At 43.4% G+C, this 19,639-nt stretch overlaps 1 protein-coding gene across 1 annotated transcript; it reads right to left on the bottom strand.

The window, feature by feature from the left end:
- Positions 1-10,241: 10,241 nt before the first annotated feature.
- On the bottom strand, positions 10,242-17,936 carry LOC115353592 (high affinity choline transporter 1-like). The gene is made up of 8 exons (XM_030043245.2): positions 17,694-17,936; positions 16,540-16,653; positions 14,794-14,949; positions 14,151-14,299; positions 13,498-13,641; positions 12,351-12,504; positions 11,256-11,473; positions 10,242-10,763 (listed from the first exon to the last, which is right to left on the bottom strand). Exons 1-8 carry the CDS (start codon positions 17,869-17,871, stop codon positions 10,242-10,244), a joined length of 1,635 nt encoding a protein of 544 aa, XP_029899105.1. The 5' UTR covers positions 17,872-17,936.
- Between the last annotated feature and the right edge of the window lie 1,703 nt (positions 17,937-19,639).

Genomic DNA, 19,639 nt, shown 5'->3' with positions numbered 1-19,639 from the left:
ACCCTGTGGGGTTCATTTTGAGTTTCCAGGAAGGGGCTACACAACAGCATGTGCAGCTGATCAGCACAGAGCCTTGTCCAAAGCCCCAGGATTTGCTGGAGCTTCGTGTGTGTGTACTGGCCCTCACATGCAGAGAGACCACTGCAAGACCATGACCTCAGTATGTGTAGTGTTTCCTAGATTTGGGTCGTCATCATGAAGTGAATGGGAGGACTCCCTTGAATCAAGCTGCACGTGGAATTGAAAGAAGTGCTTGGTCCTAAGGATAGCAAGCAGGGGCAGTTCATCTAGTGCTCTTGAAAGGTTTGCCCAGCCTTCATCTACTTCAAACAGCATTTATTCTGTAGGTTTTACTTTTCTAAGTATCTCTTAGTTCTGTGCATTTAGTACTTTCTGCAAATTTAAGTTTAACTGTATACTTCTGTATCCCAGATTTCTGTTTCAAATGTCTAAACAGTTCTCTGTACCTGGAAGGGCTTTGGAAAGGTGGTCTCTTAATGAATTGATGTGGAAACATCAATACAGCAACTGGGGCAAGAAGTTTGATATTCAATCTGTATTAATCTCTGATCCTCATTAAATGTTTGATGTTTGATTCCTGCTTTTGGGACAACCTCTTGTAAGCCTGTGGAGGACCTGTATTTTAATTGGATGAACTGAAGGAGCCCGAAGACAGAGATTGCAGGTTTGATTTCAGCCTCATTTCCACTTTTTTTCACAGTCTTATTCCCAGACTGATGCATGCAAAGGTGACTTTCCTCCTGATGAGAGGGTTATATAGCCAAAGCAACTTCAGCAAGGTGGGTCTTAGACCTATCTTGATGGGATTAAGCAGTAATCTTTCATAGACTGCATGCAAATTAGCATGAATTCCTGCTAAGGTGGCATTAGTTTCCTTGAATTATGTGAGGACACAACATTGGCATGGCCTCAGTGACTGCAATGCAGTTAAAGGCTGTCTTTTCATTTATACTTTGCTATTCAGGTGTCCACCAGTGCTCACAGACACTAAAGAATTAATTTTCAGAGTAGTGTGTTATTCTCAGTTGCCTGAGCACCTCAGAGAGGGCACAGTTAATACAACCTGGCTACATTCTCGCTACAGACCCAATTACTTCCCATATCCCTTCTCCTCAAGCCCAGAGCAGTGGTGTGAAAGCCTGCCTCTAACCAACCACAGCCATCCAATGAGAAGCTACACCTCAGTGGTGCATAAAATAACTCATTTCTGGAAACCAAATGTCTCTGGTTTATGTCCAGCGTATAACTCCCTGTCCATAAAGTGCTTCTTACACTTACAACTAGTGACCAAGTAGTGAGGCCAAGAAATTAAAAAATAAAAAGGTCCTTTCAGTATGTAAATGGGCTTCTTTATCTCTGTTTCACTACCCAATGAATTGATGACAACTGCATAGTTCCTAATATTCAAAGTCCAGTGTGTGTGATACCTAACTGAGAAAAGTATTACTTGCAAAAGTCTATCCTGAAAGTTCCCCTTTACCACCCATAAACTTTCTGCTCCTCCATCATGCATTTCCTTTAATTAATGATGATATGATACAATGGGGTAAATTTATGCAACACTGCGGAGGCACAGGACAACACACACAGACCAATGTGATCAGGTGAAGCCCACTTTACTAGAGCATCAGACATCATTTTATACATTAGTTACATCTGTACATGCGTTTAGCTATTTTACTATTGGTTGCACACATTATTCACGCACTGTTCACGCGTCTAGTTACACTTAATGATTGGTTATATCAACACTGTACAAGCGCATAAACATAAAACATAATTGGTTATACTAACTAAAACATACGAGACTTGTCTCAGTCTAATTGGTCAAGATAAACTGCCGAATTGAGGTTGTTTGTGCCAAGTTCTCTTTATCGTGGAATGTGCACCTGTGTTTTTCTAATTGGTATCTTTCTTATTTTTGTCTTCTGTTTATTCTGTTCAAGGCCTTCTAAAGGCGTCTGGAATGCTCTTGCGACCATTAGCTAAAAATGTTCCACAACACAACACAGTCCTTTTTCTGACCTCAAAGGCAGGTTTGGATGAAGGTGGATGTTAGTAGGTGCTGAGCTTCTGGCCATTGTTCAGTATCTTACTGTCACTTTAAGCATCCTCCAGGAGGGGATATTTCCCCATAGGAGAGAATACGCTCACTTCGAGCACCATATGGTTATCCTGTGCTGTGTTCCTCAGTCCTGTTCCCTGTGTGTTTCTCTTCTTTCCTGTAGCTCTTCCCTCTTGTTTCCTTGCCCATACCAACAAACATTTTCAAACTGGCAGGACTACCTACCTGTTCCTTCCTAATTCCATCTAATATGATAATCACCAATTAGATAATTAATCTTTGCAATTAATTATCCTAGTTAGGTTTGAAAACTTAGTATGATTAAGGGATGTGCAGGGGAATTAATCTCAGTTAGGCATTGTTTCAAGCTGTCCTGCTCAGTTCTGTTGCATATCAATCCTCAGACTGTGCTCATCACGCTGTGATCTGAGCCCTGGCCAGAGCTGTGTTATGTGATGTGCAACACAACATTGCACAGTTCACCAAAATTGTAGAAATTGTGGAAAAGTTGGAAGTTTTTCAGTTTGCTTTAGTCCTATAGTGTAAAATTTCTCTCCAATCCTGTAATTATGTCAAGGTCTGTTATTCTTGAATTAAGAACATAGCTGAACTCTGGGAGAAAATAAATCCCATGTTTTTATTAAAGAAAACCCTGTCATGCCCTTGCTGCAATACAATGCAAGTGTCACAGCTTGCAGTTGCATAGCAAGAATTCCAGAGTTGTAAATATGCTTAATTTTTTTTTAATTCTGCTTTCTTCTTCTTTAATAATCACACTCTCTTTCCTTGTCTTTGCACAGACAACCTCAGGTCCAGTATACAGAGAGTCTGCTGATGTTGGACCCAGTTTAGATTTAGAAATCCAAGTCACACTATGGTCTTGACTTCTTCTCCGTTGTTGGAGCTTAATGGTAACAAGCAGGGCTCTGAGCATTTGTCAGCATTAAGCTAAAAGTGGTAGTGGTTGGTTACCTGAATGGTATCTGATGGCCCATCTCTGGCAGTGTTGGGAGAAGTAAGGAACTGAAGGCATCACCGGGGTTTGCCCATCTGAACTCACATACCCTAGGGCTCCCCTGAATGAATTCCTCCTTAAAACAGAGGATAACTTTCAGAAAAGCTTCCAGTTTCACTGTAGCATTTTCAATAACCAAGAATCCACCTCAATCATTGGCAAATCATTCTAACATTTAATGGACCTTACATTTAAAAAGGTGAGCCTCATTTGTAGTCTGAAGTTGTCTAGTTTTAACTTCTAGACACTGGATATTGTCATAAGCCCTGCCTGTGAGAGAAGAGAGACATTATCAAAGTTGTAGGAACATGCTCTGAGTATGATTCTTCTGCTCTGAGTATGATTCTTCCCATCTAAATTTCAACATTACAGTGCGTAGCATCATTTGGGGCTTCCTTTCAGGACAACACAGCCAAGAGTTGGTTTTAGACTGCGATTCACCTGATCTGTCTATAGACATCTGCGTTAGATGATTGTCTATTGGCCCATACTAAAGTGCATCTCATTTGACCAGCTGAGCACACAACGTGGACTGCTCCTCATTGCCTACCCAGTCACTGATAAGTGCAGTTCAATAGCATAATGCCAAGAATAAACCTCACTAGAGATTCAGACACTGGATGATAATTTCTACTTGTAATTACATTTCAAGACCTGTCAGTTAGCCAGTTGTTAATCCACCTAGTGTACATGGCATTGATTTTGTATTGTTCCTGTTTCTTAATCAAATTTCTGTCTGATACCATCTCAGACACTCCAGAGGAGAAGTAGTCTAAAAATGTCAAGGAAAACCAGGACAATGGAAGCCTCAGGGTATCTCAGTGGATCTTGCCAGCCCAGGTGACAGTAGAGTGCTGCCCACATGCTGGTGTTTGCTGCTTTAAGTCTGTCTGCTACAAATATTTTAACCACTCATTTCAGTCCCAGGTCCTGGACCACTGACTGTCCACTTTGCATGAATGTTCATTAGTGCATTCCCTGGGTCTTTTTTGGAGTGAACCATCTGGTTTCTTCGAAACCAAAACTCAGGTGCTATTCTGGAGACAGTTCACTCCAGAGGACTGAGATTGCACTAGACTGGGCTCCTCCAACTTCTGCAGTCTTCCACTTCTATTCCAGCAAGCTTTGCACCCCCACAGTCTGGTTCATTCACTCTACAACTTGGCCTAGGGGCCCAGGACTGCTCCATCCTGCAGAAACATTTAGTCATGTAGTCATGTAGACATAACCTTTGAGTCCACCGGGTCCTCTCCCTGCCCCATGGAGTCACCCAGCACAAGCAGCATCCAAGAGGCTTTTCATCTCCTTTGAGGCAGCTGACCAAAATCCAGTCCAGCCACTCTTAATCTGAAAGCTCTTTTTCCCATTTTTAGAATTTTTCTGCTCATTGTCATGCATAAACCACGACGACATCAGGAGCCTTGAAGAGTTCTTATCACAGCTGTATTCACATAAATGATCCAGACCTTTCTGGCCTTTTTGACCCAGCTTTTGTTAGTTTTCATAAACAACTGCATGCAGCCAGCTAAGATGGACTTCTGTTTTCATGGACAACTTTGGGTCCAGACCACTGTATGGCAATAAAAAAGGCAAAGTTTTATGAAAACTTTCTAGGATTCAACTGCTTGTTATTCTCAGTGACTAAGGTGAGAACATATCTGAAAGGAGCCCCAGTCCAGCCCACCAAAGGGATGCTGCTGCTGAATGTGTTTAGCCTCTAGATCATGCCACGAGATTGTCGTAGCATTCTTCCAGGGTCACAGAATTCACACAACTGCTGAGGTGGGAAGGCACCTCTGGAAATTATTTAGTCCAAGCTCCTGCTCAGAGCAGGGTCAGTGAAAGTAGGTTGCTCAGACCTGTGTCTGGTTGGCTTTGAGTAACTGCAGGGATGGAGACTGCACAGCCTCTCTGGGTGACCTGTTCCATTGCCTGACTACACTTACAGTGAAAAAGACTTTTCTTATGGATTATGCTGTGTTTCAGTTTGTACCATTGCCTCTTGTCCTCTCACTGGGCACCACGGAGAAGAGTCTGGCTCTGTCTTTTTTTTTTCCACCCTTCAGGTATTTTTGTACATTGATAAGATCCGCCTGAGCCTTCTCTTCTTCAGGCTGAACGGTCTCAACTCTCTCAGCCTCTCTTTGTATGACAGATGTTCCAAACCCTTAATCATCTTCGTAGTCCTTCACTGGACTCTCTCTCACCAGGGCTAAGCAGAAGGGAAGGGTCACCTCCCTCGACCTGCTGGCAATGCTCTGCCTGATGCAGCCCAGGAGGCTGGTGGTGGTTTTTCTCTCAAGGACACGTTGCTGGCTCAGCCCCCAGCCTGTCCTGGTGCCTGGGGTCGTTCCTCCCCAGGTGCAGGACTTGGCACTTCACTTTGCTGAACTTCGTGAGGTTCCTGTCAGACCATTTCTCCAGCCTGTCCAGGTTCCTGTGGACGGCAGCACACCCATCTACTCTATCAGCCACTCCTCCTTGTTTTGTATTATCTGCAGACTCACTGAGTGCGCACTGTGCCCCAACACTGAGGTCATTAATGAAGATGCTAAACAGCAGCGGCCCCAGCATCAAACCCTGGGGTACACCACTAGTGATTGGCATCCAGCTGGACCTTGTGCTGTGGATCAGAGCCCTCTGAGCCTGGCAGTTCAGCCGCTTTTCAGTCCACCTCACTGTCCACTTACCTAACCTGTACTTCATCAGTTTGCCCATGAGGATTTTGTTAGTCGCAGTGTCAAAAGCCTTGCTAAAGTAAAGATAAATAACCTCCACTAGTCCAGTGTTGTGAATTAAGCTGACCAGGAAAACTGCCCTCCAGCTGTGAACAGAAGTTCTCGACTCATGCAAAATGAATGTTAACCATGTATAACAGAGCATTCTTCCAAAGATCTCAAAATCCTTTTTGGAGTCAATTAAAATGCTGTCCTTCTTCAAGGGACTGGGAAAGTAAAGCACAAGTGAGTCAAGTGTGTTGCCTAAGGTAGATTTGCAAAGTCTAACTTGTGCATCAATACCTCCAGGGTCAGATAAGATAGCTGGTGGAGGGAAACAGAGGAGGGGAGGAGGAAAACAGACACCTTTGCCAAGGCAGATCCGATATTACTTCAAGACACCTGCCAAAAGATTTAAAAAAAAAAACATTTGGCCAAAGAACTGAAACAAAATACTGTCTGTTCTTGAGGTTGTTTAATGTTGAAGAAAGACACTTCCTAGCAGAATTAAGGAAAACTTTAGCTATACATCATTTGGGATGTTCATGCTTTTGTGTCTGATAATGGAAACCTTACTTCAGTTCACATTATTCTCCTTCTTCTGATTATTCCAGACAGCCCAATTTCCAGTCACAAAGATGATCCTGGGCCCTACCTGGGGGGCAGATAAAGACATGCAGCAGCATTCCCATCCCTGGGGATGATGGATTGCCTTAAGGTTTTAAGGATCAGCCCAGCAAGCTGGCTTTTTTTCTGGATTTACAAATGTCCTGCTGCGGGGGATTAATGCCTTCCAATTCTTCCCTTGTTATAGGAGCACAGAAGTCAGTGGTGGTCTAGAGCAGGAAAAGTTATTAGAAGACCAACAAGCTCTGCTAGCTGAGCTGATGTATTCTCCAGCAGAGGTTGTAGTAAAGTCTGAGAACAGCAAGGGAAGATTGATGCGTGGCATGTGGGGTAAAGCCGGAGAGCACGGCATTTGCATGGAAACAATGAGAGGATCATCCTGGCCCCACGCAGCTCATAGCGCATGTGGAAATATCTCCCTGAGAGTGCCAGAAATGTCTGGCAAACCTGCAAGTGTTTCTTTGCTTTCTTGCTGGACGCCAGCTGTTATTCCATTGAGGACACATTTAGGAAATCCTAAAAATGAGCATAAGTGAAAAGGAGAGGAGATGCAGATTTCCCTTCTGAAGTGTTATGTTCCTATTTTTCTCATCTATGTAAACCAGACATCCAAAGATGCCTGGTGAGGATCTGATGAGATGCTGAGAACTCACTGCAAACCAAATGCTTCCCAAACTGCAGGTCTTTTTTTTTTTTTTTTTTAATTAGACATGACAGATAGGGTATTATTAACCTCAAAAATGCCAGAAACAGGTAGCAGCTGTCTAAGCTGAGAAAAGTTAGTGAAAACTGGAACTATACAGAGTCACTGGCATGGACACATCTAAGACACAAAGGAGGTAAATCCACAAGTGGAGAGGTAAACTGAGGCCCTCCAATACCCCAGCAAATTTTTTATAAAAAGGGGGTAAGGAAAAGAAAGGAATACCGAACTGGAGGCAGTAACCTGTAAGAGGAATGATTTCATGGAAGCTGGGTCATTATCCCCCGTGCTGGCAACACCTCAAGGACTTTGGGTGTGCTGGACTGAAACAACTAGGCATTTTGTCATTAAATATAGGCTAGAATGGCTTTTGTATTTATTTTACTTGCAGCTAATTGCTTTCAAAACTTTGTCTGACCTTGATGAATGTTTTCTTATTAAGCTTACTGGGGGATGTTCTGAGAAGGGAGTCATATAAGGATGGAAAATGGTAAGCATTCAGGAGAGTTACAGTAATTGTGTCTTTGCCATTTTCATCTCTCCATGTGAAGCAGACCGTGTTTTAGTGGTATGAAATTCAGAGAAGCTTTGTAAGGGCACAGTGCCTCTGCTGAGTATGCCAGATACCACTTACAGTGCTAAGACTTTCCTATTTGAAGTCGCTGGGAGTTTTCTGTGGTGACGCTGAGTGGTGACATGATGGTGGTGGTGATGCTCTTCAGCAAGGTCCTACCCCAGAGCACTGTCCTTCGATGCTCTCTCAGGAAGCTGTGGATCTATTGCCCACGAGGCCAAGTGCATGAACACAGAAAGGCTTTAATGTCAAACTTTGAGACTCTACAGGGGAACAGCAGAATTTGGGCACAGTGGCATAGAGAAAAGATATCTTAGATGTAGTCATTTGCCTTTCAGAGCCTCTGGGTGGGATGGTTGGTGAGTGGGACGCTGACCTTGACATGAGGACACTGGAGTTTTACTCTCCTCTGGGCCGTGCAGTGGGTCTGTGCCCTTCTGCAAGTGCAGTATGTCAGCTTTGGTCTGCTCCACACAGAGGGCCGTACAGGTCCCCAAACTAGGTCACCCCTAAATCTTTCAGGGGAGTATGCTTGAATCAGCATACAGCAACTGCGATTCAACAACAAGAGCCCAGTTCTTCTGGTGCTACGGTAATGATAGCTTTGGTGTCTCCCTTAGCTATGCATGACCTCACATGCTCCCACTCAAATCACTGGGGTGTGAAAGACTTCAGTGGGTGACAGCCTAGAGCCATACTTAATGGTAATGCTTTTAATTTTCAAAACAGTTTTTTTTTCCCTTTTCTAGACACGTTATAATTAATATTTTGTGACAGTCTCTAGAGATACAGGAAAGAATTTCTGGTCTTGGTTTAACAAAGGATATCAACAGGACTGCTGTGCACGGGAAGTTAAGTGTTCCCAGGTGTTTACTAACACTAGGGCAAAGCATAAAGTTGTGTGATATTTTTCTGATGAGAGCAGAATCTCCACTTTGCTGAGGATGGGTATTCTAAGGGAGACGGATGCTCCATGTGGGGAGCAGAGTCATCAAAGCCATATTGAGAACTTAGGGCTGCCTGTCCTCCTCCCGAGCCACTGCGCTTGCCTTGGTACAGTTTGGAGTGACACGTAGCTCCTCGCTGATCTTGCTGCGGCTGTGCGTGGCGGCACCGGCAGAGTTTCTCACCTTGTGCATGCACAACGGGGTGTTCAGCCCGTGCTGGAAGCAATTCACTGAGCAGCACATTGGTTTCACTCTCGGCAGCTCAGTTGGTTGGAACACGCGCAGCAGCTCCCACAGCCACTTTGTAAAGGTTTTGTGGCGAGGGGCTGCCCAGAGTGCGGTTCCTGCTGGCTGTTGTGGGTGGGTTGCGACTGACCGCGGGTCAGCCACCGCACAGCTGCCGAGGGAAGTATAAAGTGACAGCCATCCGTGAGCCATCACTGCAGGATCCTTCTGAATCTTTATTTCAGCTCCCATCTTAACGACCCATCCCACTGTGGGATGATCTTGGTCCATCAGACTTCAGGCTAGAGGCCAAACTCACTAGATAGTTGGGTTGCTTTTCTTCCGACCCATTGAGAATTTATGCAAACAAGGTATCAGGGGCTTTTCTGTACAGACTTGGTGGCTTGAATCTTTTGGGATCTTGCCCTCAGGATTTCATGTCCCTGCAGGCAGGTTCAGGATCAGTTTCTAGCACCTTTCTGTCATCACAGTCCTCTGAGTTCTCACACACCAGTTTGTGTATGTCCCCCACACCATCCCACTGCTGTGCTTGGGTAACACCTTCACACGAGTGATTTAACTAGGTGTTTTAGAGAAGACTCATTCAAGAGTCTCTCTGGCACCTCCATTTTTCCAGCTGGTTGAGTTTTTGTAAATAGTGGCTATGTGAAATTTTCTTATCCAGTAATTAATGGCTGCTGCTTCATCTTGCTCATGTGTTTCTGCCCTACCAGGTCATATGAGAGGGGATGTCCTCTCCTCAGCCACATGTCAGCAGACTGGGCTGTATGGCCTGAGACTGCGGCATATGCAAAAGTTTTTGTGGTATCCAGGATAGCTTTGTAAAGCATACAAAGAATGGTGCAGAACTGATATTACTGCTGGACTGCTGTGGTGGTTGCACTGCATTCAGTAATCTGTGTTTTTATAGGTTTGATGCGCATCGCCATCAGGGATGATTATGCTAAAACTGTAGCTGTTGTAATGGGAACAGGTTTGCTCACCTTTTTTTTAAAGTCAAGAATACTCAATCTATTAAACATTAATTTGTTTCCTTTGTGGTAAGAAAAGTATGTGGCTTGAAAATGCCGTAAATGTTGGAGCATGATTTGTAGCCTTGCTTTCGGGTGGGGTACCGGGGCAAAGATTGTGCTCCATCACCACGCGCCTTTAATCACTGCAGACTTCGAGCTCACACATTCTCCTTGGATGAACAGAGCGCGTCTTTATTACTCTGCGAGGACTTTAAATAATTCATTACTAGAGAAAGCGAAGGGAAGAGTGATGCTGTTTGTGCTGTACTCTAATTGCTGAATGCCTCGTGACCTTTCAAATGAGGCCCCAAATTTAATCACGATTCTCTTCTAGCCCAACATTTGGTGAACCCATCTGTTTCTCCACCTGCCGCAGGGGGATGAGGGTGCCGGTTCCCCCTGTGATATTGCAAACATCCCACCTGCGGGGAAGGAGGTTTCTCTGAAACAAAACCACAGCCAGGTACGACACAGCAATGATGGTCCCCAAGGTGAGAAGCATGGTGAACGTTTTAAAGGGGAAGAGCTGACTGTAGGTCCCGTTCACCAGGGAGCAGCCTGGGTAGCAGATGATGGGGGGGATGCTCAGGGCAGGCTCCCCCGCCAGCACCCTCAGGAGGAGCCCAACCAAGAAGCCGGCAGCCGAGCCGTAGGTGTTGGTGCTGGGAGCGAAGAGAGCGCAGCAGAGCTGGGGGAAGAGCAGGGCATACACCAGCTCCCCGCTGAGGAACCAGAGGTCATAGACAGAGCTGGAGTAAAAAGCCAGACCGGCAGCCCCAGCCCCAAACACCAGCATGGAGGTCCTCATGGCCCATAAGACCTCCGTCTCTGCAGCCTGTAAAACAGAGATCGTGACATTACAGACACGGCGTTTACTGGCGGGGTGACCAGCACTGCCCTGCCCTGGGCTGGTTTCCACCAAGCCCATCTGCTTTCAGGCAGCGCTTGCCACCAGCAGCCGCCCAAGGCAGACACCCCTGGAGATGGAGCTGGACACTGTATTTTTACGGGTCATGGCTTTATGCTGTTTCCATTAATATCCTTGTCCAAATTTTATACCAGTCATTTTATAAAGAGCAAATCTTTATAAAAAGCATTTTATAAAGAGTAAATCTTTATAAAGAGCAAATACCAGTGTTGGTATTTGTATCCCTACTAAGGATATGAACACCCCTGACCTGTGTTGGAAGCTCTGGCTCCAGAACTCAGTTCAGCAGCTGAAGGACAGACACTTCTAATCGCAGACCACGCAGGCTGGATTAGAAACCATCTTGAAACAAAAGCATCTTGCCTGACACCAAAACTACTGAATGCTGTAACCAAGTACCTTTTTCCTCAGGATTTTCCTGTAGATGTTGTGAGCGAACATGGAGCCAGCGGAGAGAAGAGCTGAATCTGCAGAAGACATTGCAGCAGCAGCGATGGCTCCCAAACCAGCAATGGAGATGTATGCTGGGCAGAGATAGTGTAAAACAAGTGGCAGTATCATCGCTGATTCCCCTCTCTCGAGTGGACTCGGAAGACCATAGCTTGTCTGGTTCCAGTCTTTAAAACAGAACAAGGAAAAGTCTCAAATCCTTCACTGACATTTCCGTTGTCTTTGAAGCTGCCTTTCCACAGGGACCGGTCACAGCAGGGCTAAGGACTGAAACCCACTCAATATTTTAGGACTTGGATTAATTTTTTTGGATTCTCTTATGATCTCTTGTGATTCCCCTTAGCATGCTGCAGCTCTCACTAGATCAAAGATTTTCCTTTTCCCCAGTAGCATCTATAGAAATAGCTGTGCTTTGTGTGTTTCCAGAACTGGCACAGTTAAAGGTCAACCTTCTAGACCCTGCTGGTGAGGAGAAGGGAGTTTTGCTCTAATGCCTCTAGTAACAGATGAATTAATGAGTTCAACTGATTTCTTTAAATGTTCGGTGATCTGGCTGCTCTTTAACCCTTACTCACAGCCAGCACAGGACTGATCCCCTGGACGGGGGCTGTGAGTTTACAGAACTGAACTTCCTGATTCCTTCAAGCAGGTTTTCTTCAGAACCTTATTAACAATCTGTAGTAATATTGCTGGGTCTTACAGGTGGAAGGCACTAACAGAAGCAAGCATAAGATTTCTTGGAAAATAGGATTATACAGGGTTTTTCAGGCTCTGCCTTCATCTTTCCTCAACACAAGGTCCATGAAAAGCCATTTCATCGTAATGAAATAGCTTTAAACAGGTCTTGGGGCCTTTTAAATGTCTCTAGGTAGCTGTGCACTGAACCTCAGAGGGTACAGACCACCTAGCTTGGTGGCCAGGGCTATGCTTTTAGGTACACAGGACTAGGTAATTTGAAGTCTAAATCAGGACTTCTTTGGACCTTGTTTTAATCACATTTGACAAAACCACGTGCATTATTCAGAGGCGAACAATTAGTTTTACCTGTTGATGCTGCAACTGCACCAATAAGCACGGAAGGGATGGCCATTGAGAAGCACCCAAGTCCAGAGAGGTAGGAGATGAGCCTTGCCTGTCCTGGCGAGGCAGTGGAGAGCACTCTTTGGAAGTAAGTTTGCCATGGGATGCTCCCAAGCACCTGAAATGTTCAGATGTTACCAGTGGTACCCACCAGGCTGCTGTAGGGCATCATCCATCCATTCAGGTAGATGATAATCTTTACTGTTATAAAACTCTCACTTAAAATGCACAAACATTGCCCAGCTTTAACTATCGAGGGTGATATTTCTGATGTTTGACGGTGTCCTTTTCCTTTGTTTTCATTGCGATGGATGTGAAATTTTGATCAAAACAGGTTAATGGTTTGGCAGACTGAGAAAGCTGAAAAAATAGATTGCTTGACATTGCTTGACATACGTGAAACAGGCACAGAGGAAGGAAAAGAGAAGAAAAGTTTTTCAGTAATGCAACTTTTGTAAAACATCTATCCAAACTTAGCTGGAGTATAATCTAAAATTAAAAATAAAATCACCATTTTCGCTTTCTTAGCAGACAAATTTCATCAGATAAAATCTGAAGATTCTGTCCTCACCAAACAAGCTCAAGCTTCTGTGTGTCCCTGTTACCGATCAAGCAAACAACTTCCTGCAGTCTTGGCTATATTGGTAGCTCAAAAGTTGATTTGTGCAGTGGAGCCAATGGCACCATGCTTGCTGATGACCTGCACTCGTGTCATTTTAATATTTTTTTTCAAATAGAGGGAATTTTACATTATTGTGTTAAAAGCACACTATTGAGGCTGCAAGACCAACCTCTCACAAGGTAGGAAATGCCTCATTTAGGTGCCAGGAGTGGAACTAGTTGCCTGCATGGCCTTCATCAAGAGGTACATTCCTTCACGTCGGTAAAAGATGTAGTGTTCCTGCTGCTTCTTTCCTTCGCACAGCTGGGCCCTGGATCTCCCCAGTCCACTCAGTGTGCTGCAGAGTGGCTGAGAGAAGGTTTTACACATTGTCCTGCCCCTGCCAACTGTGCAACGTAGGGCTTCTGGCTGGAAGAACCCACAAGTTTTCCAGCAGAAAGTCCCCACACAATCCCTTGTCCCAACCACCTGTCCAAGAATACTCCATACCAGGTAGAAGAAGTCATCCAGCCACCTTCCAAGATACTGTTTTTCTATCTTCCCAATCCAAGGGTCCTGGTAAGATTGATGAGTTGCTGTGTAATAAATACTTTCCGTTGCAGAGTTCACCAGGGCAAAGGGGATACAGACCCACTAGGATAGAAACGGACATAGTTAATGATTTCCCCAGGGTCCATGTTCTTGGAGAATCTATTCAGATAATGAAATTAAGGTAGATGTAGAACATAAAGTAACATAAGATTAAACCAAGACTAAGTCTTCCTTTCTCCCCCTTCTTTACTCTAGATCTACATGTTTCTGGTTCATGGCATCATCAAGAACATGAGTCTGTAATTCGGGTCAATTGGTGCCTTCAGCAGAAAGATCTCTCTCCTTTCCAGCCAAGATCGTTCTGGACAGGTTCTGCAGACCTTACTTGTGAGCAGCTGCATTCACCCAGCAAGGCCAATAGCTTGTGTGAGCACTGTCTGAAATGCATAAGGACTGTAAGACATTTCAGGAGACCTGTTCTCCTGAAGAGGAACTGTAGGGCAAGGGCTGGTATTGGTAGAGTTATTTTTGGTCTGAGACATACCAAAAAGCAGAGCAGGATTTTTTCCCTTAGTTAGGAAAGTGGTAACAAAGAAATGCACAGGACTTGCCAGGCTGAGGATAATGAAAACCAGCTGGATGACATCTGTGTATGCAACAGAGTAGAGGCCTCCCAGTAGAGTGTAGAGTATGACAGTGCATGCCGAGACAAGGATAGCCAGAGAGCCTCCAATATCCAAGATGACCCTCATTGTTGCTCCTGCAGACAAGGGCAGCAGTCAGGTGTTTTAAGACAGATTTCATTTGTGCAGAATACAGAATAAATAAGGATATGCTATTCCCTTGATGCCAGCATACCACATTGTATGAGAAGCACATGGTCCTCAGAGAGTGGGCAGAGTGAGGGCTCAGGAGAGCCCATGTGCCCTTTCTGCTCTTGCTGCTACCTTGCTGCATGGCCTTTGCCAAGGCACCTTGCCTTCTTGCATCTGTTCTCCCACAGGCAAGAGGAAGGTACTAACTCCTATTACCAGACCTCTCTATTAAAATATCATGAATATATACTACTGTCATTTGTTTCACACCTAAAAACATATTTTCCAGAAATGAGAAATGCTTGTGTTCCTCTCACAAAAGGAGACACAAAGCACAACTTTCCACAGCTTAGTCCAACACAGTTCCCAAATAGGTATTATACTCTGATAGCTGTGCCACATGACCTTTAACAAATACAACAGCAAAGTAAGTATTTACCCAGGGATGCCAGGATAGCTGCGAACCAGAACACCTCTCCTAGGAGTGGTGGAATGAAGAGTAAGCTTCCCATCACGTTCCCATAAGTTTCTTGAAGGGGATCCATCACTGTCACATAATTCTTGGATCTCATTGGATTTACAAAGAAGAAACCACCTATCAATCAGAAGTGATGACATTTTGGTAGAATTTTGCATGTTTTATATTCCAGGCAGAAAAAGTAAGAATACTATGGTGTCTGGGTATCAGACCTGTATAGTGAGTGTGGAATTCGTACATAATGGAGAGAACAATGAAGCCAGCCAGACACCAAGGCCTCACTTCACTTGCCTATATGTAGGGTTTTGTCCCTCTGAGAGGTCCCAGGTTATAAAGGACATCTGCTTACAGGTTACAGATACGACCCTCTACTTTTGGTAGACCTACATCTTTCCAGAGTGGCTACTGGAGGCCAGGTGGGACCCCCTAGGGCACCCCAAATGGCACGAGATACCTGTGTGACTGTAACAGGAACTTGGCTCAGAGGACACCCACATATAGTCCCCTCTCCATCTCCAATGACCTACCAACCTGAGACACAAAGTTTTCTGAAATGCTTCCTGTGGAAAATGTCAGTGGGCAGAGTGAGGCATTGAAGACTCATATTTGGCTAAAAAAGACACAAACTTTTGTCCTTGACCATGTGATGCAACATGTTGATATTCGTTCCTTTTCTGGTTACATTTTCATTTTGGTGGCTTCATTGTCTCTTCCCAGAACTATATTGTTTTAATCTGCACATTGAGCTGAGTCCCACCCACCTTCATCTAAATATTAGACTTCAGACGTACAGCCATCTCATTAAAACCAAAGAATACGTATTGTGCCTAACCCTGAAGCTAACAGGACTGCTTGTCTGGGCACTACTGACCTGAGTAAAGATTGCAGGATCAGACCTGCACTCCTCAATTTCATTAGTAAGAATTACTCATGTAAGAAATGCTGGCAGTATATTTCCAAGCCTGATTCATATTCACGTCAGCTGACTCTTTTCCCTGACTTGAGAATAAGGGTTATTGTTCTTTTAGAAATTCCTGTGCAAGGTCTACACAGGTCTCCTTGCTTTAATCGTCCTGTGTCCCTAGAGAGTTATGCTATAACTCAGTGTGGACTGGAAGAAACTTTGGTCTTGGCAAGACAGCTGAACATCAGTGTGAGTCCGAGTCCAATAATTCTTGGAGTTAGAAATGGCAACTTAGGTATAGGACACTGCGAACTTAGTTTACTTTCAACAAAATAGTGACCAGCTGTAAACTGGGATAAGCTGGATGCACTACAAATTCATTCTGAGATGACACTACTCAGAAGAATGGTTTTAGTGGAAAAATCAAGATGGTATTATTTCATCACACAGAAATTTTGAAGAAAAAATTAAAATGATACCAATACTCTCAATAGTCAGTGAATAAGAGACCATGATAAAAAAGCAATATGCACATAGTCACATGCTTCTAAAGTTCTCAGATAAGATCTTTGTCCTATAAATTGCTCCAAGCAGGCAAAACTCTACAGTAGCTCAAAGTTACCCCTATTTTCACTTTATGTTTCACTTTAGAGGATAGCATTATAAATGCTTATTCTGGATCTGTGGGAGACTGAAGAAGCAGAATCACCTTTAAAATGTACTCTATACTCTGTTATGCATCTTAATATACTCATATGATTTTTTTTTAAAGCTTATGTGTCCTGATTGCATGAATTATTTACCAATAACAAGGGACAAGGCAAACCCCACAGGTGCTTGGACCCACAATAGTCCTTTGGAAGGCAGGTAGACAATTTCAGCTGTGCCGTTGATATATGCTCCTCCAACCCAGGTGGCTGTAAACATGGAAAATGGAAAGGTAAGAATTGTGATACGTATTCTCAACTAGTCTTGTAGAACACTCTGAGAGCTTGGAAACCTTTTCCTCACACGAATATTTAATCACACTTCTATTTTCTTTACGAAGTTTTCTCCTGCAGTGAGATGTGCTGCTAAGTACAGCTAACTGTATTAGAATCTCACCCTAAGTAATCTCCTAACTAATTCAAGAATGAATACCTATGTGTGCATGGAAAAGCTCAGTGTTTAACCATTTAGAGGCAATTTTAATATTCTAATTTTTAATTTCATTTTTCTCAGTGGAAGACTTTTGCTAGAGCAAACAGAATTGCCTTTGTTATCCTTCTGTGACTGATAGACCATCCTTCATGAGCATCACTTACACATTCTAAGAAAATAGACATTAGGAAAAAAAAATGCAAGCAGACATTGCAGTCAGAATACAAACCTACAACACAGGCTTAAGTGTCTTAGCCAGGCAAGTACCACTTGGTGAAGCGTTTACAAAGAACGGGTCAGGGCAGCAAATTTCAGATGATGCCAGGCAGCAATGAGAGAAAAGGGAAGCGGAGGGCAGCAGTCAGTGGGGAAACATTTTCTCTTTAGGAGAGAGACCAATGCTCACCATGAGTAGCAAGTTATTCCACACAGAACTGGATTGTTCCAGGAGTAAAATTCTTCTGTTATGCTGGATAACAGAAACTGGTTCAAGATTAAGACCACAGTCTTCCTTAATGAAAAGTGTCATATTCTTCAGTCACTCTTAAATTAAACTCTTTAACTCTTAACTAAACTCTTAAATTAATCTCTTTAATTTAAAAGAATCTACATAAACATTAGGTTTTGCTCAGTGTGAAGAGGTTTGGAAGAATCCATCCCAAAATGATTCATGAAACCATACTCCTTTAAAGCCACACTTAGGTAAAATCTGCCCTGACATTAAAGGAGTTCACTTGCTTTGAAAGAAAAGTCCCCCAGATCTATGTAAAGCATGTGTTTTAAGAAGAATTTTTAAAAGTCTTTTAAGAAAACTCACCCGTTGCAGTAAACAATCCAATGAAAACATTTATATTCCTGCCTCCAACTATGGCCATTTCAGTTGGGTTTCTGTTCTGCTGGTCCTTTTTGCTTTTCCAAGAAGCCCAGATTCCAGTAGCTAAAGTTAATGTAAAAAACACACTCAAAGATACCAAGCCTGGTATATTTAGAGCCATTCTCTGTTGCTTAATTTAGATCATAGAGAGGAATAATGGCTTGATAATCTTTGATTGAGTCCACAATCAGAGAAAAATAGAAAAAAATCAGAAAAAATAGTGCCACCTTGTAAAGAAACTGCTAAGTATTAGTTTGCTGTACTTTGCAAGGAAAGGTGCAGTACGAAACAGAGCCATAAACCCAAAAGTCTTGAGAACTGGATGCAGAGTCTCTGTCTTCAGAGGACTACTGGCAATTCTTCTGTCTTCCCCTTTCTTCAGAAGATATCCAATCTTATTTTTCTGGGGAGGAGAGAATAAGAGGGTAGGAATTAGTGTTGATAAGAGAAGGGACCCCTGATGTGGAGGTGATACCATCTTGGCTTAAAGGAGGGAAAATGTTATATTTTGTCTGATATGCAACAGTATGAAAATAATCTGTATTTCTCTAGGTTCTAGGCACAAGGTTAACGCAGAAGATAGGGCTAAGAATTTGTCTGTTCAAAGTTGACTGAACTAAACCCACAATAATCATCAAAATAAACCTAGGAAAGAGTAAAAGAAGATTTACCACTGACCAACTGAAAGAGCTGCACGCTGATATTCAAAGCAAGCGCATTATCATTTCGCTGCTGGAAACAGGCAGGAGAACAAGGTGTTGTTAGACTGCAATGAAACTACAGGAAAGATACAGAATTTTTTAGACTACTTTGTGAAATTCCCTTTAAACAGACATAATTCTGAGAAAAACTCATATAGCGTTAAGGAATTAAGGAATGTTTGTTACATTTATTATAGAGTTGCCACACCGCTATCTTTTTAGTTGCTCTGTGAATCTTTCATCTGTCCAGGTATGATTCTTTGTAACCAATTCTATGTAAAAACTGCCCTATTTAAGGCACTTGTTTGACTTTCCTGGATACTCGTGTTTATCTGCAGAGTGGGTAGCGCCTTTCCAGGCGGGAATCACAGATTTCTTCATCACTGATGAACTCTGAGCAGGAGTTTGAAAGCTCAAATCTTTAGGAAGGTTTTCTGCAGTGTGCCACCTCCTGCAGACAGCCAGGAGTAGCTGTGCGTGGAAATGACAGTGGCACAGGTTAAGCATGTCCCATGGGCAGGGCATGGTAGGAACACACGGGCACATGGGCGATGGCTGTGGGAAGAAGAGGGGAGAAGTGCAGGAACCCCATGTTTTCTGTGACACCTCTCCGTACAAGGGAAAATAAGGTTTTTGGTAAGTTATGCAGTGACCTGGTGGGAAGACTCTATAAGGAGTGTTTAAAAAAAAGTGAAAATTAAAAAAGATTAAAAGTCCAAGAACCAGATGATTATCCTGCCTTAGGAGAAATATTCCTCTATATTTATACTCAAATACTATTTTGACTGAGTGAGGGGTTTTAACTTTGAGCCAATTATTTACGTACAAAAAGGGACACTGTGCATTTTTAAGGCACATTTTCTAGGTGGTAATTAGGAACACTCCCTTTCATCTCAATTGCACCTGCTACAAAGTTGTAGAAATTGCAGCTGTCAGTGGCAATGGAGACATTGGTTTCTTTGGGCTGTCTTCCTTGCTTAAAATAGGATGTTTCAAAGACTTTAAAAATGCTATTTACACACAGACACACACTAAGCTTTTTTCTATGAACAAATGTTTTGCAGCATATTTCCTAGGCAGGAACAAAAAAAGGGTTGAAGGTGCACATGGATGGGTCTCAGCCCATTCTGCAGCCAGGCACTCCTGGGAGGAAATATCTGGTGTTGCACCCTTCATGTAGGGGTCAAC

The sequence above is a fragment of the Aquila chrysaetos genome, chromosome 19, assembly GCF_900496995.4.
Source record: "Aquila chrysaetos chrysaetos chromosome 19, bAquChr1.4, whole genome shotgun sequence".
NCBI classification, from domain to species: domain Eukaryota; kingdom Metazoa; phylum Chordata; class Aves; order Accipitriformes; family Accipitridae; genus Aquila; species Aquila chrysaetos.
The sequence above is the reverse complement of the archived record's forward strand: the minus strand, read 5'-3'. Positions and strand labels throughout refer to the sequence as shown.